Source organism: Anomaloglossus baeobatrachus, chromosome 5 (assembly GCF_048569485.1).
Source record: "Anomaloglossus baeobatrachus isolate aAnoBae1 chromosome 5, aAnoBae1.hap1, whole genome shotgun sequence".
Lineage (NCBI taxonomy): Eukaryota > Metazoa > Chordata > Amphibia > Anura > Aromobatidae > Anomaloglossus > Anomaloglossus baeobatrachus.
In genome coordinates, this window is record NC_134357.1 from 555,525,658 (window position 1) to 555,550,482 (window position 24,825).

General features: G+C 45.3%; 1 protein-coding gene across 1 annotated transcript in view; it reads right to left on the reverse strand.

Annotated features, from left to right (window-relative positions):
• Positions 1-24,825, reverse strand: part of LOC142312991 (uncharacterized) — a 217,912-nt gene that overhangs the window by 86,729 nt on the left and 106,358 nt on the right. Inside the window, 1 exon segment of the mRNA XM_075351979.1 lies at positions 17,225-17,692. Coding sequence (XP_075208094.1) covers positions 17,225-17,692 — 468 coding nt within the window.

Below are 24,825 nucleotides of genomic sequence, written 5' to 3' on the forward strand. Positions count from 1 at the left end.
TAAGGTGCCTAAACAGTGGAGGTCCCCCACAAGTGACCCCATTCTGGAAACAAGACACCTCAAGGCTTTTATCTAGGTGTATATTGAGCAGTTTGAATCCAAGAGTACTTCACAGAATTTGATAAGCTTAGGTTGCCATATTGAAAATTTTCATTTTTTTCACAAAAATGTTGCTTTAGCATCATATTTCTTACTTTTTCAAGAGGCAAAAACAAACCGTGGACCCCACAGGTTGTTATCCAATGTCTTATGAGCACAGGGATACCCCACATGTGGCCATAAACCTCTGTTTGGATAAATGGGAGGGCTTGGAATGGAAGGAGCACCATTTGAATTCTGGAAAAGTTGAAATAAATTGCGGGCACCATGTCACATTAGCAGGGTCCCTTGGGTACCTATACAGCAGAAACCCCCCACAAGTGACCCCATTTTGGAAACTGGATTTTATTCAGGAGTATAGTAAGCATTTTGAATCCACAGGTACTTCACAAAAATGTTGCTGTAGCAACAAATTTCTCACTTTTAGGCTATGTGGCCATGATCCAGCGACACGGCGTCTAGTAGTCTAGTGTCAGCCTTCCTGCAGAGATGTGAGTGTTGTCCACGGGAGAACGCAGCTGCCCATGCCCACAATTTGGGTTCAGGCTGCTGTGGAGCTCTATGCTACCTGCAGAGAACACTCTTGTCTCCGCAGCATAAATTGACATGCTGAGGCTCGGGAAGCTGCACCACAGGTCAGTTTATGCTGCGGAGAAAAGAAGCACATTGGGCATGAGATTTCTAAAAATCCTTCCACTGTGCTTCTACTGCACAATGCAGCGTTATGGACGCAGGGAAAACACTCTGCGCCCAAAACGCTGCAAATCCTGATTGTGGGCACATAGCCTAAAATGCTACAATGGATGAATGGATAGATGTCAAACATATATAACGTCCCACCCCCCTGCATATTCTAAGCTGGCGCCCTTTAGTGCCTTTCATGCGGCACTAAAGGGTGCCTAGCCTTGTATTTAGCCCCCCAAAAAATGAATAATTAAAATAAACGACGTGGGGTCCCCCCTATTTTTGATAGCCAGCTAGGGTAAAGCAGACAGCTATAGCCTGCAAACCACAGCTGACAGCTTCACCTTGGCTGGTGATCAATTTGGAGGGCTCCCCAGGCGTTTTTTTTTAAAAAAAACAAACGTGGGGTCCCCCCCAAATTAGATCACCAGCCAAGGTAAAGCGGACAGCTGGGGTCTGGTATTCTCAGGGTGGGAAGAGCCATGGTTATTGGACTCTTCCCAGCCTAAAAATAGCAGGCCGCACCCGCCCCAGAAGTGGCGCATCCATTAGATGCGCCAATCCTGGCGCTTCGCTCCAGCTCATCCCGCGCCCTGGTGCGGTGCAAACGGGGTAATATACGGGGTTGATACCAGCTGTAATGTCACCTGGCATCAAGCCCTGGGGTTAGTGATGTCACGGCATCTAAACAGATACCCGACATCACTAACCCAGTCAGTAATAGAAAAAAATAAACACACAAAAAAAAATTATTTGAAAAAAACCTCCCCGAAACATTCCTTTTTCACCAATTTATTGAAAATAAATAAATTTCGGTCACTGTAATCCATTTTGGAGGTCCCTCGGCGACTCTGGACCTTCTAGAATATGGGGGGCACGTTCAGGGAACGTATCCCCCATTTTCTGGAAGAGCAAGCTCTCTATGAGCAGTGTGGGTGCAGTAATCTGAGAATACTGCACTCACACTGCCCCGGTCCAACCTAGGGCAGAGTGACCTGCAGTAACCTCATTCCAGAATATGAGTGGCACGCTCACAGAACGTACCCCCCATTTTCTAGAACAGCAGGCTCTCCATGTGAGGAGTGTGGCTGCAGATTACTGCAGTCACTCTCCCCCGGTCCACAGCGCAGCAGCGAGGTCAGCGTCCCTGCTTACAAGGATCCAGCTGACAGCTGCTGTCTGTGCATGCGCCGCCAGATTTCTAGGAGGCGGAGTGATCGCGGGGACAGAGCAGCAGGTAGGTAACGGGGCTGACCGGGGCTGACCGGGGGTTGACCGAGGGCTGACCGGGGGACGACTTTTCTGCCGCATGTGACGTGTCACATGCGGCAGAAAGAGCAGGATGAATGCGGCCGCGTGCTGTGCGCTGCGCGCCGCAATCTTGCATGCTCCGGAGGGGGGGGAGGGGGAGCGCTCTAGAGAACCGGAGGGGGCTCCGGTGGACCAGAGGAGGGGTCAGGGGGAGGACATTTCCCTGCGATCTGAAATGTTTGATCATTTCAGATCGGAGGGAAATGAATGCAGAGCCGGCGGCAGCTGCAGTTTTCGGCGCGAGTCGGCGCCATTTTGACTGCTCCGGAGGGGGGGTAGGGGTGGTGGGGGGACTCTCCGGTACCGGGGGGCCTTGGGGGCACTAGAGGATTATATTTCTTTATCATCTGACATGTTTGATCATGTCAGATGAGAAAGAAATCAGCATTATTTGCCATTTTTTTTTTTTTTATGTGTACGTCGGTATACGGTGTATACCGGCGATCACATTATCGGGGTCCAAAAAAACACCCCGATTCATAATCTTGGGGGTCTCAGCTACCTCCGGTAGCTGAAACCCCCGAGATTTTTCGTCACTGGGGGGGCGCTACAAGCTTTTTCCGGCCTGACGTCGGAACAGAATAAGTACCGTGTTTTTCCGACGTCTTGAGACGTTAGGCCGTCGCTATGGGGTTAAGATACGATGGCACTATGGAAATCTCAGGGATACAAAGATGGTGAATAACAGTTTTCTTTATAAGTCTCAAAAAATTATTTTACACAAAAAACCAAACAGTTCTCTTACAAATTATAGGCCACAACAGCCTGGAATAAACAGTAACAGTTTATGCAACTCGGGGAACTTCAAGTGTCGGTCTGTAGGGATGAACTGGAATATATTCCCCCCACTATACCGCTCCCTCCCTTATCTATTAATGGGGCTTACCCGGGTGCACTACTACAGATAATGGCATGTGATCCCTCCAAGGATATAATCTTACAACCACCTCCCCTTATGTTTACAATTCAATTAGGGTACCCGGCCACCGTCCTATATACATTCAGAAACAAGTAGATATATGTACATGTACCTTTATACCTGTACCTCTACCTCTACTGTGTACCTCTATTCAATATTCGGTACCTCACTGCCCCCAGACAGTGTGATGAAGCAAAGGCAGAATAGTCTTACTATCAGCACAACACAGCTTAACCTCCAATAACGTCCGGTTCAGAGCAAACGCCTCAGGATAAACAAGAAAACACAGCTCCTTCTCAGTAAATTATCTGTAGAATAATCTTCCTTCTCCTTTATCCTATCTGTCTGTCCCTGACTGACTATTATACACCGATCGGTCTCAGGTCAATTGTTACTCACTGAAGTCTTTCACTCAAGATGGCGTCCGTCCCCTCAGACTGCTTCTGATTCACTCTTAGATGATTTTGTCCAAACAGTTTCTGGAGAAAAATTCACTCAGATGAATTCCCCTCGTCGGGGGCAGTAGGAGCTCCAAGAAAAAAAACAAGTAAGCAGTCCATAAAAAGAAAAAAAAACCAGGCAATTCTATGAATCCAAACTCGGGAAAAGAACAGCCGTCTTTCTCTTGCGCCGTCCCTCAGATCTTGACTGAAATTTTTTTTAACCGTCTCTCTCATTCTACGTTACCAGGGAAACCTAATGTAACCCCTTACTGTCTAGCAGTGTGCCTGCTCTCTAGTGACACCTAGTGGCCATTTAAATTATAGCATAAATATATAATGTGCAATACAGGGTAATATTGTGGTACCGTGTTAGCCAGAAAAATCAATTGAAAAGCATAAATATATAAAATACATTAACAAACATGCAAGTTTATCTTATGTACATATTCACCCTGTTACACACACACCCAGCCCAGGAACTCCCTGTTAACACCACAGAGGTCCTGCAGTACGCTGTCCGTGCGCGTAGGGGGCACAACCGGACAGGTGGCGCAGCAGCCACCACCCAGTTAATGCCACTGGGCTGCTACAGCAAACTGAGGGGAGCCAGCACGATCTGAAAATGGCATGCATCATATAAAAAGTGCAAATTCACAGATTTATTCCAACTGTACTGTAATATAAATGAGATTTTTAGCAAATAATTGATCAATTCTTTGAGCAACCCCTGCCAACGTCACGGCAAATCTCAATAGTCCGCCTTTATCAATGGTTGCTGTCTGGCACTGGGAGGGTCAGTTCTGATATAGTCCTGGTATGGTGCAGAGCTTGCTCCACATGCTGGGACCTGGGCTGGTCTCTATCCACAATTGCCTTTTTTGCAACATGGAAGCGGCTATATACAGGTTACAGGTATGTGTGCTCCATTATGGTTCTGCTTTTAACTTTATCTAGGAGGCCGCATGGCACATGAAATACGTAATATAGGTTAGGACCCCCCTATTGAGATTTGCCGTGACGTTGGCAGGGGTGGCTCAAAGAATTGATCAATTATTTGCTAAAAATCTCATTTTTTTTTTTATTATAGTACAGTCGGAATAAATCTGTGAATTTTCACTTTTTATATGATGCATGCCAATTTCAGATCGTGCTGGCTCCTTTTTCTACAGCAAGACTGGAACGGCAGGAGGAAAGCACAGCGCCTGACAGGCACCGTTCGCCTAACCCTACCTACCGCTTCCAAACAAAGGCGTATGCCGCAATGGGCTCTATACATGGAGGTGTGCTCAGAACAAGCATATGAGAAGACTGCTCACCTCCATGTTGTCTCCAGCCCCTTTTATAACCTGGGTCCGCCCCAAACCTAGGGTGGACCACAATGGCACCTCTAGGGTCCAATAGCAGAGTGCCATGTCATCAGGGAAATCACAAGCGGCTTATCCGGAACCGCCACGTCATTGATGACCTCATGGCAGCCACACCCCAAACACCTCATCAGTCATCATCTGACGACCAATGGTGAGGTGCCAGGTATAGGGGCGGGCCTCCGCGAGCCAGTCCAGAGTGGCCACGTCATCAGAACACCTGATGCCCTCTGCCCTATCAGGGCCTGCCACCTCACGGACATGCCCAGTGAGGTCCTTACCGGACCTAGCCTCTGATGCACTAAGTGCCTGATCATGATCAGTAGCCTAAACAACAGTCTCAGAAATCAGACTATCTGCCTGAGCATACTCAGTAGGCACAACACAGGACTTAGACACGGCACGATGTCCAAGTACCTGTGCAAAGAGGCTTTTCGCACTAAGTGTAGGATCATGCTCAGTAGCCTGAACCGAGGACTTAGCCTCAGAAATGACACTATCAGGCTGAGCATGCTCACTAGGCGAAATACTGGACTTAGACTCTGGCTGGGGTAAATCGGCGCGCGCACGCGCACTAGCCGCCTCTCCACACTTAGACATGGAGGAGGAAGCAGCCAGCTGGACGACCCAAGAAACCAAAAACGGCAGCAGGCTGCTTGCGGCTATGGCGGCGCCGATTCGTAACAGTTCTTATCTACAATTCAAGACAATTTCCTCTCTCAGATGGTAGATGAACCGATCAGGGGAGATAATTTGCTAGATCTGCTCTTGTCAAATAGACCAGATACAATTTCAGATCTACAGGTCCGGGAGCACTTGGGCACCAGCGATCATAATATGGTAAGCTTCAAAATCATATTCAACAGAACATTTGAAAAGGGAAATGCTAAAACCTGGAATTTTAGGAAAGCTGATTTCAATAAAATTAAGGGAAAAGCTTAATTGTGTAGATTGGGACAATGTCATGGTAACTGAGGATACCGAACATAAATGGGGTAAGTTTAAGGATATACTACTAGAGTTTTATAAAAAAAACTTATACCCTCTGGTAAGAAAATGTTCAGGAATAAAAAGAAACCGCTATGGACAAATAAGACAGTACAAAGTATAATAAGACAAAAAAAAGGTGCTTTTAAAATCTTGAAGGCTGAGAATACAGAAATAGCATTTCAGGAGTATAAAGATCTCAATATGAAATGGAAAAAATAAATCAAGCTAGCAAAATTAGCTACTGAAACAAAAATCACCAAGGACATTAACCCCTGCTTGACCCCGGGGGGAAAGTGGGGTGGCATCGCCACCCCCATCGATGATAGTTGTGATTGGCTGTTCAAATCTGAACCGCCAATGTGATCCGGTGAGATCCAGCTATGATTTGCTGCAGCAACACCATATCATAGCTGGAGACCAGCAGACAATGCCCCCACCCCCTGCAGCATTGATTGGAGAGATTGTGCTATGACACGCAATCACTCAAATCAGTTTGCAGTGGGGCGGTCTGACCTGACAGTGACTGCCCTGCCCAGGCTTGTGTTTACCTGGGGAGCCCTCCCCCATCATGTCTGCGCCGTGCACTCGCTGGTACTTGTAGTACCACGCCGCCGCCCTCATCCGATCGCTGCTCCTGCATCTCCTGTAAGTATTGCTTGCTCCCATGATGCCCCTGCGTGCTTCCGTGATGCCCCTGCCCCCTGCTGTTGTGCCCCCCTGCCGATGTGCCCCCCCTGCGATCTCTATTCTGCCCCCATTCTTCTGCCTCTGCTTTTCCAGTCTCCCCCTCCCACCTCTCCAGCGTCCCTTACCTTCTCTCACCGGGTCGTCCAAGTTCTTTATTGGTCCGATTGCATCTGCCTCCATCGCTGGGTACTTCCTGGGTCTTCATACATGAGCTGTCCAACTTCCTGCCTTCTGCTCCTGTAATAAGCTGTCCATCTTGCTGCCTTCTATTCCTCCTACAGTTCCTTTGGTCAGTGATCCTCCTGCTAATCTCTTCTGGCCCTGTGAGTATCATTTTTTTTTTATCCCCTGTCCGTTTTTACACCTCATTCGTCCATGCCTCTGTCCGTGCATCCCGCCGAGGGCCGATCAATGATGCACATAACGGATCTGCAGCCATGCTCAATTTTCGGAGTGATTTTTTTTGTCCGCATCACGTGTCGTTTTTTTGCACCTCATTCGTGTGTGCGTCCTGCAGCGGCCAAGCGCTGATCAGGGATGCACATAATGGATCGTCATCCGTGCTTAATTTTCAGCGGCACATTTTTTTTTTCGTATCCCCGGTTGCTTTTTGCACCTCATCCGTCCATGCCTCCTGCAGCAGTGATGCACATCACTGCTCAATGTCTGTGCGTTTGAAAAGTCAAATGGCGATCTTTCTCTTTCGAACTCTTCCGTGCTCCCAAACAATTGAATTCCACCACAGATGAGGTATCTGCGTACTAAGGAGAAATTGCACATTACGTTTTATGGTTCATTTTTTCCTGATACCCTTGTGAAAAAAAACCCCTACCTAGTTGAAATAACAGTTTTGTGGTAAAAAAAAAAAATATATATTTTCACGGATCAACGTTATAGACTTCTGTGACGCCCCCGGGAGTTCACGGGGCTCACCAAGCATCTAGATGCATTCCTTGAGGAATCTAGTTTCCAAAATGGGGTCACTTGTGGCAGAGATCCATTGATTAGGCACCTCAAGGGGTCTCCAAACCCGACATGGCATCCGCTAATGAGCCCAGCTAATTTTGCTTTCAAAAATTCGAATGGCGCTCCTTCCCTTTGGAGCCCTGCCATGCGCCCAAACAATAGATTTTTACCACATATTGGAAGTCGACGTACTCAGGAGAAAATGCACAATAAATTTTATGGTGAATTTTCTCCTGATACCCTTGTGAAAAAAAGCTGCCTTGTTGAAGCAACAGTTTTGTGGTGAAAAAAAATATATATTTTCACGGCTCAACATTATAAACTTCTATGAAGCCCCCAGGGGTTCAAAGTGCTTATCAAACATCTAGAAAATTCTTTGAGGAGTCTAGTTTCCAAAGAGGGGTCATTTGTTGGGGAGCTCTATTGTTTAGGCACCTCAGGGGGTCTCCAAACCCAACATGGTGTCCGCTAATGAGTCCAGCTAATTTTGCTTTCAAAAATTCGAATGACACTCCTTACCTTCTGAGCTCTGTCATGCGCCAAAACAATTAATTTTTACCACATATGAGGTATCAGCGTACTCAAGGGAAATTGCACAATAAACTGTATGGTGCATTTTCTCTTTTCTCCCTTGTGAAAATGCAAAATTGTATGGATAAAGTAACATTTTTGGGTAGAAAAGTAAAATTTTCATTTTTTCCTTCCACATTGCTTTGCTTCCTGTGAAGCACCTAAAGGGTTAACAAGCTTCTTTGATATGGTTTTGAGCAGTATGATAGGTGCAGTTTTTAGAATGGTGTCACTTTGAGGTGTTTTCTGCCACGTAGGCCTCTTAAAGTCACTACAAATGTGATGTGGTCCATGAAAATTGGTTTTGTAAATTTAGTTGGAAAAATGAGAAATTGCTGATAAGCTTTAACCCTTCTAACGTCCGCACGACAATTGCGCTGATGTAAAGTAGACATTTGGGAAATTTTATTTAGTAACTATTTTGTGTGACAAACCTCTCGGATTTATGGGCATAAAATTTCAAAGTTTGAAAATTGCTAAATTTTCACCAAATTTCCGAAATTTTCACAAATAAACGCAAAAATATTGGCCTAAGTTTACTACTATCATGAAGTACAATACATCATGAAAAAACATTCTCAGAATCGCCGGGATCCATTAAAGCGTTCCAGAGTTATAACCTGTCAAAGTGACAGTGGTCAGAATTGCAAAAAATGGCACGGTCATTAGGATGTTTTAGTGGCTGGAGGTGAAGGGGTTAAAATAAATCCCAAATTTTTTTTATAACTACATTAGTGCCAAAAGGAAAACAAAGTATGGTATCGGCCCCTTAAAATATAATAAATTAATTCTAGAGGACAAAGAAAAGACTGACATATTAAACAGGCACTTCTCATCAGTGTTCACCAAGGAACTGACTTCCAGCGATCAATCAACAAGTCAAAAATCAAAGTTCACCACCCGATATAATTATTTTAACACAAGAAGAAGTACGCCTGCATCTGAGTAAATTAAACATTGACAAATCCCCTGGACCAGATGGCATTCATCCACGAATATTGAGGGAACTGAGCTCAGTAATTGACAGAGCGCTGTATCTCATCTTCTTACACTCGCTTGTAACAGGGTTGGTACCTCAGGATTGGAGAATGGCTGACATGGTACCGATATTTAAGACAGGTAAGAGGGTGGATCCAGGCAGCTACTGTCCAGTTAGTCTGACATCAGTAGTGTGCAAAGTTTTTGAGGGCATTATAAGAGATGAAGTGCAAAAATATTTTGCAGAAATTAATATAATAACTGACAGTATGAATTCATGTTGGGGTTCTATGAGGGGTGTGAGGTAGCGAACACCAATGTGGTAAATGGTCGCAGTGGAGAAGGTCCCTGCGATATTAAACTGAACAGGTTGCTATGGGACTTGTAGTTCCACAAAGGCTTGGTTATGCATATAAGGGTCAGGTTCCCTTTAACAATGCCAGTGTGCTGTGCAGGTCTGGGGAATCACAGATCTCCACCTGTGGGTGTGTCCAGTCTGATTTAGGAGACTGTCAGAGTCTGTAATTCAGTCTGAGTTGAGACTGAAGTGAGTGCAGCCAGGCTAGGGCTGTGGCTGCAGGGCTGCACCTCTCCTGGAGGAGAGACAGGCAGGGGCCTGCAGAGGTGCCTGGGTGCTGGGAAGGAACCTCGGCTAGAGGTGTATGCTGGCAGGAGCCAAAGAGTAGGAAAAGTTGCTAAACTTCCACTATTGACTTGTAATGGACTGGAAGCCCACTGTACGTGGATTATTTATGTTTAAGAGAAGTTTATGCTGGGAGTGTTTTAAATAAACTGCCGGATTTTTTATAAAGAGACTGTGTACATGTGTTGCTGAAGCTACCTCACACTGCTGCAAGCGAGTGGAACCCCCAGGTTGCGGGGAGCAACCTCACAGGGGGTAAGTGCAAATCTGGATATTGGTAATGCAGCTGATGTGATTTATTTGGACTTGGCAAAGGCATTTGATACTTTACCACATAATAGCCTCATACCGACGCTACAGAAGCAAGAACTAGGGCAGTCATGGCGAACCTTTCACAGGCCAAGTGCCCAAACTATAGAATTAAACCCAATTTTTTGTCTGCAGTGCCATCATGGCAAATAATTATGGTAACTGATTTTAAACCTACCTTTGCAGTCTTCTCTTCTTTTCAGCAGGGGGACACCAAGCTTATGCATGCTTACCATACATTGAAGCTGAGACACCCCCATTGCCCTTTCCAGACACAGCAGTTGGGTTGATCTTTATGGAAAAATGCAGAATATTAGACACAGACAGATTTTTGCATGGAATGCAATCAGATTTCACCCTGAAATCTACATTTCAAGGTCTGAACATCTTGAAATCCCATAAAGACATGTGAGTTGCTCCCCTCCCCTTTCATTATGTAGTTATGTCCTCCTTCCTGGGCCACGTCCTGGTAAACATGTCCCCATTCTGATATATATTTCCTACATTCTGGTATATTTGTCCCCAGCATGGCCCCATCCTGGTAAATGTACCCCACCCTGGCATATTCCCCCATCCTGGTAAATGTACCCCATCCTGGTAGTGTTTCCATCCAATCATATTCTCCCATCCTAGCATGTACCCCCATCCTGGCAGTTTCCTCATCCTGGCATGTACCCCCATCCAGGCATGTACCCCCATCCTGGCATGTTCTCCCATTCTGGCATGTTCCTTCATCCTGGCATTTTTCCCCATCTTGGCATGTACACCCTTCCTGGCATGTTCCTCCATCCTGGCATGTACCCCCATCCTGGCATGTTTCTCCATCCTGATATGTTCCCCCATCCTAGCATGTTCTCTCATCCTGGCAGTTTCCCCCATCCTGGCATGTCTCCCCATCCTGGCATGTTCCTTCATCCTGATATGTTCCCCCATATTAGCATGTTCACCCATCCTGATATGTTCCCCCATCCAGGCATGTACCCTTATCCAGGCATGTTCTCCCATTCTGGCATGTTCCTTCATCCTGGCAGTTTCCTCATCCTTGCATGCTGGCATTTCCCCCCATCTTGGCATGTACCCCCATCCTGGCATGCTCCTCCATCCTGATATGTTCCCCCATCCTAGCATGTTCACCCATCCTGGCATGTTCTCTCATCCTGGCAGTTTCCCCCATCCTGGCATGTCTCTCCATCCTGGCATGTTCCTCCATCCTGATATGTTCCCCCATCCTGGCATGTTCACCCATCCTGATATGTTCCCCCATCCTGGTAAATGTACCCCATCCTGGTAGTTTTCCCATCCTGTCATATTCTCCCATCCTGGCATGTACCCCCATCCTGGCAGTTTCCTCATCCTGGCATGTACCCCCATCCAGGCATGTACCCCCATCCTGGCATGTTCCTTCATCCTGGCATTTTTCCCCATCTTGGCATGTACACCCTTCCTGGCATGTTCCTCCATCTTGGCATGTACCCCCATCCTGGCATGTTTCTCCATCCTGATATGTTCCCCCATCCTAGCATGTTCACCCATCCTAGCATGTTCTCTCATCCTGGCAGTTTCCCCCATCCTGGCATGTCTCCCCATCCTGGCATGTTCCTTCATCCTGATATGTTCCCCCATATTAGTATGTTCACCCATCCTGATATGTTCCCCCATCCAGGCATGTACCCCCATCCAGACATGTTCTCCCATTCTAGCATGTTCCTTCATCCTGGCAGTTTCCCCATCCTTGAATGCTGGCATTTTCCCCCATCTTGGCATGTTTCCCCAAACTGGCATGCTCCTCCATCCTGATATGTTCCCCCATCCTAGCATGTTCACCCATCCTGGCATGTTCTCTCATCCTGGCAGTTTCCCCCATCCTGGCATGTTTCCCCATTCTGGCATGTTCCTACATCCTAATATGTTCCCCTATCCTAGCATGTTCCCCCATCCTGGCATGTACTCTCATCCTGGCATGTCTCTCCATCCTGGCATGTTACTCCATCCTGATATGTTCCCCCATCCTGGCATGTTCACCCATCCTGATATGTTCCCCCATCCTGGCATGTTTCCTCATCCTGGCAGGTACCCCCATCCTGGCCTGTTCCTTCATCCTGACAGCTTCCCCCATCCTGGCATTTTCCTTTATCTTGGCATGTACCCCCATCCTTGTAGGTTGCTTCATCCTGGCATGTACCCCGAGCCTGGCATGTTTCTTCATCCTGGCATATACCCCCATCCTGTCAGTTTCCCCCATCATGGCCTGTTCCTTCATCCTGGCAGTTTCCCCCATCCTGGTCTGTTCCTTCATCCTGGCAGTTTCCCCCATCCTGGTACAGCCGTACACAGTTTAAAAAAAAAACATACTCACCTTCCAACACCCACTCCAACGCTGTACGCCGCTGGGTCCTCAGTTCCCGCGCTGCCACAAGACATCATTACGTCGGCGCCGCTTACTGATGTTCCTGATGTCTCCTAGGCAACAGGCCTGTGGCCTTGGAGAGGAGTGTCAGAGCAAGGAGAAATGTCTCCTCTGCTCCAAGACAACTTTGAACTGCTAGCGTGATCGCGCCAGCAGTTCAAAACAGCTGTATGAGGCGGCAGCGCGCTTGCTGACAGAGAGGGCTCTGTGTACTCTGTCTGGCACATGTGCCATAGGTTCGCCATCACAGGACTAGGGGAAGCTATATGCAACTGGGTAAGGAATTGGCTAAAAGATAGGAAACAAAGAGTAGTCATAAATGGTATATTCTCTAAATGGGCTATAGTCAAAAGTGGGGTACCTCGGGGATCTGTACTAGGACTGATTCTTTTTAATCTCTTTATTAATGACCTTGTGGATGGGATTGATAGTAAAGTGTCAGTCTTTGCTGACAACACCAAACTATGTAGGATATTATAAACTGACCGTGATAGTACAATATTACAAAATGATCTGGATAAAGGGGGCTTTACACGCGATATCGCTAGCGAGCGTACCCGCCCCCGTGGTTTGTGCGTCACCGGTAAATCGCTGCCCATGGCACACAATATCGTTAGGAGGCGTCACACGGACTTACCTGCCTAGCAACATCACTATGGCCGGCGAACCGCCTCCTTTCTAAGGGGGCGATTCGTGCGGCGTCACAGCGGCGTCACTAAGCGGCTGCCCAATAGAATCGGAGAGAAGGAGATGAGCGGCCATAACATCCCGCCCAACTCCTTCCTTCCTCATTGCCGGCGGTCACAGGTAAGCTGTAGTTCGTCGTTCCCGAGGTATCACACGTAGCGATGTGTGCTGCCTCGGGAACGACGAACAACCTGCGTCCTCAACAATCAACGAGTTTTTGAAAATGAACAACGTGTCAACGATGAAAGATTTGGTGAGTATTTTCCCTCATTAACGGCAGCTCATTGGTGTCACCCACAACGACGTCGCTAACGATCCCGGATGTGCGTCACGGAATCCGTGACCCCGGCGATATATCGTTAATACGTCGTTGCGTGTAACGGGGCCTTTAGATGTTGGAATGGGCAGACTATTGGCAAATGAGATTTAATGTTGATAAATGTAAAGTAAGCAGCTAAATAGGAAATGGTTCCTTACAGTTAGAGCAGTGAGACTGTGGAATGCCCTCCCGTAAAGGTAGTAATGGCAGATACTATGACAGCTTTTAAAAAGGGACTGGATGATTTCCTCAGTACACACAACATTGTTGGTTATAAATGACTTAATGACAAAATGTATAATTGGTGGAGGAAGGTTGAACTAGATGGACCTAGGTCTTTTCTAAACCTATGTAACTATATAATTATAATTGCAAAATCATAAGCAGCAGGTTTGGTCGGCGACATCAAGGTTTTATATAAGGGAATATAGAAGAACTGACACTGGACACACGTGGGAAAACTACGGTAGGACGTTTGTTTCTTACACATAAATTGATAACATTTAGATGGATTCAGACGACCCTCCGACAAAACGTGATTAACAAAGTCATTACTACAGGACGGTATGAGAAGGGGATTTATCCTGAAAGAAATGCCGGAGGCAAAAATGAGAGAATCTGGGCCCCGGGGCTGGAGGCTTCGGGCTTCCAGCGTGTCAGTACGAGACGGGGTCTTTGTCCCTGGAGCTTCTCTACTCGGTATAATGACACTCACTGATCTTATTCATATAAAAAGCGGCTGAGGAAACAGAAACTGCCTAAATATGAGGATGATCTATAAGTTGTTGTATAAAGAACTATGGAGACAGCGTGATTCTTCTGTATAACATATGTGATGTTGCGGTAGCCCTAATATTTCTGTACATGACGTCTCTGTATTGATAATCAGTGATGAATTTATAAACTCCATCACACCAGATGTTCCCACAAAGAAGGAATGGATCGTAGATGGAAACAGTAATTTGAAATATGAACATGTTTATTATTGTAGTATAGAGAAGTTACAGACATTGTTCAGACATGGAGATTGTGCGCTGAAAGTAAAGGGGGCTTACACGCTGCGATATCGGTAACGATATATCGTCTGGGTCACGTCGGTAGTGAAGCACATCCGGCGCCGTTACCGACATCGCAGTGTGTAACACAAATGAGCGACGATCAACGAGCACAAAAACGTGAAAAATCATTGCTCGTTGACACGTCGCTCATTTCCTTCATATCGTTGCTGCAGCAGGTACGATGTTGTTCGTCGCTTCTGCGGCACCACACATCGCTGTGTGTGACACCGCAGGAACGACGAACATCTCCTTACCTGCCTTCACCGGCAATGCGGAAGGAAGGTGGTGGGCGGGATGTTACGTCCCGCTCATCTCCGCCCCTCCGCTTCTATTGGCCGGCCGCTTAGTGACATCGCGGTGACGTGACTGTGACACCGAATGCACCTCCCCCTTGAGGAAGGGATTGTTTGGCCGTCACAGCAACGTCGCTGCAAAGGTATGTGCGTGTGACGCTGCTGTAGCGATAATGTTCGCTACGGCAGCGATCACACAATATCGCACGTACGACGGGGGTGGGTGCTATAGCGCTCGACATCGCTAGCCGATGCTAGATATGTCGCAGCGTGTAAACCCCGCTATGGCAGATCGCTGAGATTGGGAGTTAGAAAGAAGAGGGAGGAGGAATGTTGGGTATTTTGGGGGGGAGGGTTGCAATACTCCTGTCCTTATAGTGAATATATAAATATAAAACAATGTGAAATGTTCAGTGCACATGGAATATTGCTTTTTATTTCATTTTTAGAAACAGACGTCTATTAGTAACTGTATATACTATAATTCTAATGTAACTTCTAATGTAACTTTTTTTTCCCAATATATATTTTATTACTTACAGCAAAGATGGAACTGCAGCTGTATATTGCCCAGGCCAAAAAGACTACTACTACTCCAGCAGGATACAGCTAAACCCCCACTAAGTGGAGGCATCACAGGTGCAGGAGGAGCAAATCACACACATGCTTCCAAAACATGGAGGGGCCGATTGCTGGATGATAAAACTGCACACTGATGGCTTGCATAGAGCGCTGTTCACACTAGCAGATGCACAGTTACAAACCCGCAGTCTATTAGGTGACGCCCATACTATTAGATCAGGCGGGCTGGCAAGCCGTACCCCAACTGCGCACTACATAGGGAAAGGAACTCTAATAGCAAGGCCTAACAAAAAGGGGTCTGGCTGTATCCTGTACAAAAAAAATTAGGTACCCCCACTTAGTGGGGGTTTAGCTGTATCCTGCTGGAGTAGTAGTCTTTTTGGCCTGGGCAATATACAGCTGCAGTTCCATCTTTGCTGTAATTAACAATATATATTTTATTTCAATTTTTCACATAACAATTAATACATATCACAATCGGAGTAACACTACAATAATATTAACAACCACCACAAAGCAAAATAAGAAAAAAGCGAAAAGACAAAAAAATTAAGAAAAAAAAGGAGGGGGGAGGGAAAAACACCAATTCGGTCAATTCTATACGTAGGAATCAATAATACAAATACATATAGATCAAAACTTCATAGGACAAATAGCATATGACGAAAATAACCAAATGCCCCAATTTTTTCTGTATTTGTTTTCTTCTCTCTATATTATGGACAAGTGCAAATTCATAATAAGTGAGTATTAATTTTCCTGACAAGCTCCTCAACCAAGGGAACTGAAGGAAGTTTCCACTTTATAGACAGACATTGTCTGGCTGAGGTAAGTATATCAGCAATAACAGTTTTCACATTTTCAGGGAAGTTATCAAGTCCTATATTCAGGATTGCCAGTGGATCATCCATTTTTAAAACGAAGACCAGTAACAGATGAAATTAGATCTATCATCTGCTTCGAAAATACCATAACTTTAGGACAGGACCACCATACATGCCCCAGCGTGCCTTTCTGAAGACAGCCTTTCCAATAGGAAGGGGAATAATCAGTGATCATTTGAGCCAATTTGTCTGGAAACAGATACCACCTTGTATGAATTGTTTTTAATTTGTCCTAGGTGAGTTATACAAGCTGAGGTCCTATAAGTCTATTCAGAGGTGGCCCACCATTGTTGAGGGAAGAATCTAAAAGATAGCTCTTGCTCCCATTTTATCATGTATGACAACTTCAGATCTTCCAAAAAGGAGTTTAAAAAAACTATATAAGTTTGAGACCCCTTTAGTATTATATTCCACTTATTGAAAAAGTCTAAGTAGAGAGAGAGGAGGTGAATTGTACCCAATATCAGATTCTATACTAAGGAGATGTCTCACTTGGACAGTTTTGATGTAATCAAAATTTCTCAACCATCTCCAAAAAAGACATTACCTGAGAATCTCAATAAGTAGCCACAAATTTAGAAATGCCGCTCTCTTCCCAATTAGAAAGGCTTAAGGGATATGGGTTTCCAAGAATCTAATATAAATATCCAATAAAAAAAATAGAGATCCACTTCACCCCAACTCCTCCACCTACAAAAAAGGGAGGAGATAGTAGGGAGGTCAAAAATTTACATTAGATGGTTTAATTAACTCTAATTCCCAAAGGCTTCGAGAAGCCCATGTAAATTCTTCTTAGTGGTCAACAAATTATAATTTTAAAGTAAAACAATTCTCACCTTCTAGGTATGAAAATGGATCCTACCCTTGTGAGTTTTGTGATGTATAAAAATAATCCATTTGTGTGTAAAATATTTCTCCCATTCTAAACATGTCACGAGTTTCTACCCTGTGTGAGTTCTCTAATGTCTAACAAGATGTGATTTTTGGGTAAAACATATCAAACATTCTGAATATTGAAAAAGGCTTCTCACCCATGTGAGTTTTCTGATGTGTCACAACTTGTGATAATTGATTAAAACATTTCCCACATTTTGAACATGAATATGGCTTTTCCTGAGTGTGAATTTTCTGATGTGTATCAAAATGTGATTTATATGAAAAACATTTCCCACATTCTGAACAGGAATATGGCATCTCGCCTGTGTGAATTCTCTGATGTATAACAAGACTTGATTTTTGGGTAAAACATATCCCACATTCTGAACATGAAAAAGGCTTCTCCCCTGTGTGAGTTCTCTGATGTGTAACAAGATGTGATTTTCGGTAAAAACATTTCCAACATTCTGAACATGAAAAAGGCTTGTCCCCTGTGTGAGTTTTTTGATGTCTAACAAGACTTGATTTTCGGTTAAAACATATCCCACATTCTGAACATGAATATGGCTTCTCCCCTGTGTGAGTTTTCTGGTGATCAAAAAGATGGGATTTCTGGTTAAAACCTTTCCCACATACTGAACATGAAAATGGCTTTTCCCCAGTGTGAGTGCTCTGGTAACGAACAGATTCTGAAGAAAATCTTTTCTCCCCTGTGTGAATTTTTTTGTCAATTTTTTTATGTTCTGAAGTTGAAAATGGCCTCTTTACTGTAAGAGCACTTTGATTTTTAATTCTGCTTTTGTGACATAAATTTTTCTTAATAGTCTGTGATGAATCAGAAGGTAGGACTTGTTTAAAAGAATCAGATGATAAATCTTTGCTGTGAAAGGATGATGGTATATCTGGAATAGTGGTATTCACTTCAGTTATATCTTGTGTGATATCAAGGTCTTCTGATTTTAAAATTGAAGATGTTAGTTGTGCCTCTAATCTCCTGGTACAGTCATCTGCCAAGAATAAAAATTATTTTCAATAAAAAATATACATAAGGATATAATTTATAAATAGCTTGTAATGCTGTTAATGACGTCTCTGCACTGTCCTGCACACTTTTCCTCGTGCATGTCTCCTCGGAATGCACTTAGGGCACGATCACATATTCTTAAATGGCAGCGTGCCCTATCCCAGAAGTGCCTCAAAACCTACGGTTGAGAGGTGCTAGTTATTTAAGACATACTCCCCTATAGCAGGTGCCTGGGCAACATGGTCTATCCTTAGAGACGCATTGCTAATTGTCAGTTCCCGTTCTGTTTGCTGAGTCTTATGGTGTGTATGATAACACGTGTCTGTTTCCTAGTATTCGCTGTGCCCACTGTAGATACTGCCTCTATCTATACCAGCTGTATGCACCTGTTGTATCAGCCATATCCGCTGTTCCTGCTTACATCAGCTGTCCCATCTACACCTGACTAGATCATTGACCGTCAGTATTAATCCCCCATCCCTGTGGTAATCCATCACAGTGCCAAGACTCCCTGGCGCAGCATCTAGTGGCTACCTCCCAGTACAAGGCTATCCTCACCATCAGAGGCTGAACATGTGAACATATAGTGAGCATGGTAAATAAAAAACAATCGTGTAATTCCCTTTTCTTTGTAATTTCACTGCACTTGGAATTTTTTTTCCGATTTTTCAGTACACTATATGATAAAATGAATTGTTAATTCAAAAGTACAACTCATCTTGCAAAACATAATTCCTTATACAGTATGTCTATGTTGACTGAAAAAGAAGAAAGTTATGCTTCTTGAAAGAAAATAAGGAAAAAAAAAATTGACAGGGGGTGAAGTGGTTACATTTTAGAAATGATGTGGGTGTGCTGTCCAGTCTCCATGTACCCACTGTGAATTAATTCTAACCTCCCTCATGTGTGTGCCGCCCCCGGTACACCTCTGATATCACAGTGGTTGCTCCGAGTGGTGACGTGGTCGTACCGGGCGTGAGTGACAGGCTTTTGTAATGGAGAGGTAAAAATAATATTTAAAAATGGGAAAAATAAAATAAATAAAACAAATAAAGAGTTGGTGATGCCAGTTGGGATGTTCGGCTGTGATACGGACGGGCACTGCTGTAGCTCCCCAGGAGTTAGGTGTTGATGCGCAGTGCCAGGGGGTTGTTCTCTTGCCCCTTCAACTAGGGTTGGGTCCTGGGGATGTGTTGAGGTAGGGATGGCACAGCAGGGAATAATTCAGCTAGAGACAGGACAGGGAGCTCCTTACCTTTTTATTGGAGCTCTGCAGATTGTTAACACAGCATCCAATGATGGGGGTACTCCCTGCCCTGATGAGAGTTGGTTTCTCTGCTATATGGTGATGGTGTGCTCTTCCTCTGCTACTATTTCCCTACCCGGGAACAGGTATCTTGGTATCCTGGGGCTTCCCAATACAAGAACAATCTGGATTGGTTATCCCTTCTGGCGAGCAGGTGACTGGAATCCTGAAGGAAAACGATTTTGTCTAGAAGTTTCCAGACTCACATGTGCCACTGTGCTCCCAGGAACTTCACTGTCCCTTATAAAAAGGCTGCTGTCTCTGTTTTGTCACTGACCTTGAAAGCACTGGTGATCAAGGGACTGATAACCTGCCAAGTGTAGCTGGCCCTCCAGAGGTTTTAGAAATCACCTCAGGACAGGACCTCTCCATAGTACACTCCTCACTTCACCTCACCCAGGCGGTTCTGACTGGATTTACCTCAGAACTAAGTTCCTCCCCTATCTCCTTCTAGGGCTCTCTCACTCTCAAATGTTGGTTTTTACCTCAAGAGACTAGCCCCAGTAAAGGAGTGTATGCAAATGTGTGTTTTGTTGTGAGCAGCAGAGAGAACCAAATTCTCAATAATGCTAACAATACATGTTATACAGATGGAAATATACATGTAGTTATTATCTGCGGCGACTAGGCACAGGGCGCCACATATGTTACAATTCCCCTGTGCCAAACTTTGGATAAAAATGCCCCTATCAGCACATTACATAGTTACATACATAGGTTGAAAAAAGACCTAAGACCATCCAGTTGAACCTTCCAGAAGGGAGACAAGCAGAAGAGAGACAAGGAAGATCCATCAACAAGATGCCAAAACTCTAGGGAAATGGATTCATTGCTCTCAGTGGGAGAAACAATAAGAATCTTGTAGTTAGGATACATAGTAATGGTGAACAAAAAAAAAATAAATGATGTTACAAAGCAAGCTTTCCAGACTACTTAGGTCTCCTCATCAACCACAAGATTATTATTTAGTTTCTCCCACTGAGAGCAATCAATCTTTATCCAACTGGAAAACACGGCACCAAACTAAAAATCTAGGACATCACCAGCATCATTACCCTCCGCTTTCTCTTAGGGGTCCACCATACAGATTAGATTTTTCTTCCCATGATTTTCTAAGTTGTCTGCACATTCTACATACACTGTCATTTGGCTTTGCAGATAAGAGATTTGGGCAGCTAAGGGTCAACGCGTTCTAATTTCAGGGGATAGGGTGGATCCTACCTGTAAGATCTGACTGATACAGATCTGACTCCAACAGAAGGGCGTCCAATGTCCAAAATAATGGGGACAGTTTTGGGTGGAGGAGCATGTGGTGGTCAAGCAGCAGAATGGTGACCATTTGATATGGCCGGACTACAACCCTGATAAAGCAGCCATAGACGGTAACTGAGAAGAATCTGTGACTTCTCTGCATTCAGTGGTCACTACTCACCTGGGCGGTTATCTGTAGGAATCTCCTCTTTACTCCACTCATCATCCCTCACATATGTCTCTGTAGTATTAACATAGGTCAGATCTTCACTCTGAAACAAATATTGTAGAAGTCACACACAGATGGAGAAGTCACATCTATGATCAGCTCTAATCCTGCCATCTCAACCGCTCTCATTACACAAGTATAAAACATATAATACTGGTGGATAAAACAAGACTGAGTAACGCGCCCACGGGGTCTGGGGGGGGTTACTCGTCACCGGGCTGGTGTCGGTTTTGGTTGTCACAGCGGCCTGGCCCGGTTTCATGACCCCGTCGGTGTCATAGAATCATAGAATGGTAGTGTTGGACTGGACCTCCTGGGTCATCTAGTCCAACCCTCTGCTCAAAGCAGGATTTACAAAATCATCAATAAAGATAAAAGGGTTGGGAATGTTGGGAGTAGTCGTCTTGTGATGTCACCTGTGGTGTGTGGCCAGGGATTAGCCGCCACTGCGGGAGGTTGCTCACTGGGGCAGATGGGGTGACTCAGCAGAGCTGGTGAAGCTTTCCACAGGCAGAGCTGGGCCCCAGGGATGGTGAGGGTGATAGTCTCTGATGCAGGGCGCAAGGCAGGTAATGAAGCGACACAGGGATGCAATCAAAGTTCTTTTAGTCACTGCCAGTTCCAGGGTAATACAACGTCTGTGACTGCCTTTGGAGTGCTGAAATCCACTGTGATGGGCTCCAGCCGATCCCGGGTAGTTCAGAGGCCTGAACCGCTGCACGTTTCTATGTGTCCTTCCCTAGTCTTCTCTCTGCGCTGACCTCTCCCGCCTGTCCTGCGCCTAACATACAGTGCCCTGAGCCAGTGTCCGCTGGCCGTCTTCCGGAGCACCCCGTGTGGGTCCCCTGACCCTCTATAGTCAACTTCCAGCGGATTCATACGTGAGTTTGGTCTGGATGCTTGAAGTCACCCAGGCCTCTGGATTGCTAGAAGAGTATGTCTTTATGCTCCCCTAGCCTAGGATTCCAGTTCCCGATCATGCGACCAGTGCCTCCACTGGGTTAAAATAGGTGGAACACGCCTACAGGTGTATAGCGCACAACTTGTGGTCTCTAGGACCCCCTCTCTGCTCCACCTGTGCCGAGCTGTCCCCAGCTCCAGCCCACAGGTCTGTCCTCTTTGACTGCTCCTTCTCTTCTCCTACTAGTCCCACACACTTTTCCCCATGTCTGCTAACTAAGCTCCATACCAAGGTAAACCGGACTGGGGTTTCATAACCTTGGTGGGTCGCTATCTTAGCATTAATGAGCCACCCCACCCATGTCCCTGAGTGGAGCCCACACTGGAGTGTTGTGTGTGTTGGTGTGCCCCGGTGGTTGACTTCCTCTGTACCTTGGGATGGGTCACCACACCTCTGGGTGAGGTACAGTACCTCTGTGGCGCCTGAAGCTGCAGGGGCGCCACATTAGCACAAGACCTTCACAGCCGTCTACACATCATAGGGAGATTTCATGGCACCTTCTCTCCATCTACCTGATGATCCTGAGGAACATCGGGATCTTCTTGTTTACAGTCCTGTGGGAGAAGAGGACGGGGATATCTCTCTGGTGTTGTCCTCTTACTGGATAGATCTGGAGGAGACACATACAGGGACTGAATTCATTCCTTACATACAGATAATTATAGGCCGTGTGTATTTAGTCCTGTCTATTACCTGGTGATGTGAGAGGCTGGGGACCCTCCATCATGACGTCCTTGTACAGATCTTTGTGGCCTTCTAAAAACTCCCACTCCTCCATGGAGAAATAGACGGTGACGTCCTGACACCTTATAGGAACCTGACACATACAATGATACCGTCACCCCCGATCCCTTCATAGCGTTACTGTATAATGTCCCAGCATTCCCTGCAGTGTCACCTCTCCAGTCAGCAGCTCAATCATCTTGTAGGTGAGTTCTAGGATCTTCTGGTCATTGATGTCCTCATGTATCGGGGGGTGAGGTGGAGGCCCCATGATTGGGCTCAGGGGTCTTCCCCATCCCTCAGACACAGGGGCCTGACAGCGCTCACTAGAGGTCTTCTTCACTACTGTGTAATCCTGGTTATGGAGAGACACAGTAAGAAATCTCACTCCAGACATTTCCAGAGTCCTCACCTCTCCAGTTCTGTCTATCTGTTATTCCCATAGATAAGAATGGTGTAATGTGACGTCATCAGAATCTCTCACCTCTCCAGTAAGCCGGAAGAGGATCTCTAGGGTGAGGTGTAATATCCTCTCCGCCATCTTGTCCCTGTCCATATCCATCCTTCACGGGGCAATCAGGAGAGTTCTCTTCTATAGATCTCCACTGAGAGGATCCGATATTGTAGGGACCTGAATGGGGAGAAGATGACGATGTAACATCATAAACAATCCGCTGTAATAATACAATTACTGGAGATACAAGAAATCCCCTTCACCATAGGGAAAACCCTGAGAATAGAACAAGATGGAGACATTTCCCAGTACAGAGGCCGGAATATCAGCAGAACGTATGTGACCGAGACGATAGAGCCGCCGCCATTATATCTGAGGAGCAGAGAGAGGAACCTCCCCCGCCCCAAATAGTCTCAGAGCTCAAGGGGTTAATGCGGCCTGCGCCCAGTAATGGGGAATCTCCACACACCTCCACCTGCAGAGCCGCACACTAGATATACGGCTGCTCTGTGCTTACAGGACCTGGGATGATGTCACATGGAGGGGAGGAGTCAGGGGTCACATGATCAACTCCTCAGTATCTGGTAGAGGTCACACAAGGGGAGGGTATCTGGCTCCGGCACAGATCGTATGGATGATTGCTCTCAGTGAGAGGAATAAAATTAAAATTTTGTAGTTCTGATACCTTTTAATGGCTAACTAAAATAAAAATAAAATATGATGTTATAAAGCAAGCTTTCGAGACATCTCAGGTCTCTTCCTCAGGCATGGTATGACAAAATATCTGAAGAAACACAAATATATACACAAAATAGGGCAGAGCGATGCATAGTAAAAGGACATTTAAATAAACAATAAGCTTGGAAAAGCTTTTCCAAGCTCAGTGTTTGTTTATTTAAATGTCCTTTTACTATGCATCGCTCTGCCCTATTTTGTGTATATATTTGTGTTTCTTCAGATATTTTGTCATACCATGCCTGAGGAAGAGACCTGAGATGTCTCGAAAGCTTGCTTTATAACATCATATTTTATTTTTATTTTAGTTAGCCATTAAAAGGTATCACAACTACAAAATTTTAATTTTATTCCTCTCACTGAGAGCAATCAATCATTTTTCAACTGATTAACACGGTACCAAAACCATTTTCTTTCTTGTCTTTCTTTAGAGTAAAGACATCATGTAACAATAAAGGCAGAGGATCGCACTGACCAACGCGTTTCCAGCCATTGTTTCTCTTATTCAGAGCATCCATGTAATAAATCACATATGCTTATAACATATGTAAGACTAGGTGGTAACCAATGAGAATTTGGCAAGTCCTAATTATTTCCAACCCACCTGCCGCACAACATCACAGAGGGTAATGGAGGAAAGAGAATGGCTTCAGAAATTATCCAAGACACATACAGTAGGAAACACGTGTACAACATATCGGCCGTAACAGACACTCATATCAGTAGACTCATTATCCTTCTAAGCATATCTAATACATGCAACAGATATAACGCATACATTTCGCTGAAAAAGAGTTGAAATTAAAGAAGGAAAAAGCGCGTCTAGAAGCCGACCTTGCAAAACTCGCCATAGACATGGACACGGAAGCAGCAGCAGCAGAAGCTGAAGTACAGGCTTTAGAAGAAGCAGCACGGAGCGACAGTAACAGTTTCAGCTTAAGGCTCGGACTCGAACTTAGTCGTCGGGATATCTCACAATGCACTTCAGAGTACGTGCTACAGCATACCGCATCAGACGACCATCTACATTCAGCTCCAAGAGAGAGACTGAATCCTGCCATTCAGCCATCAAC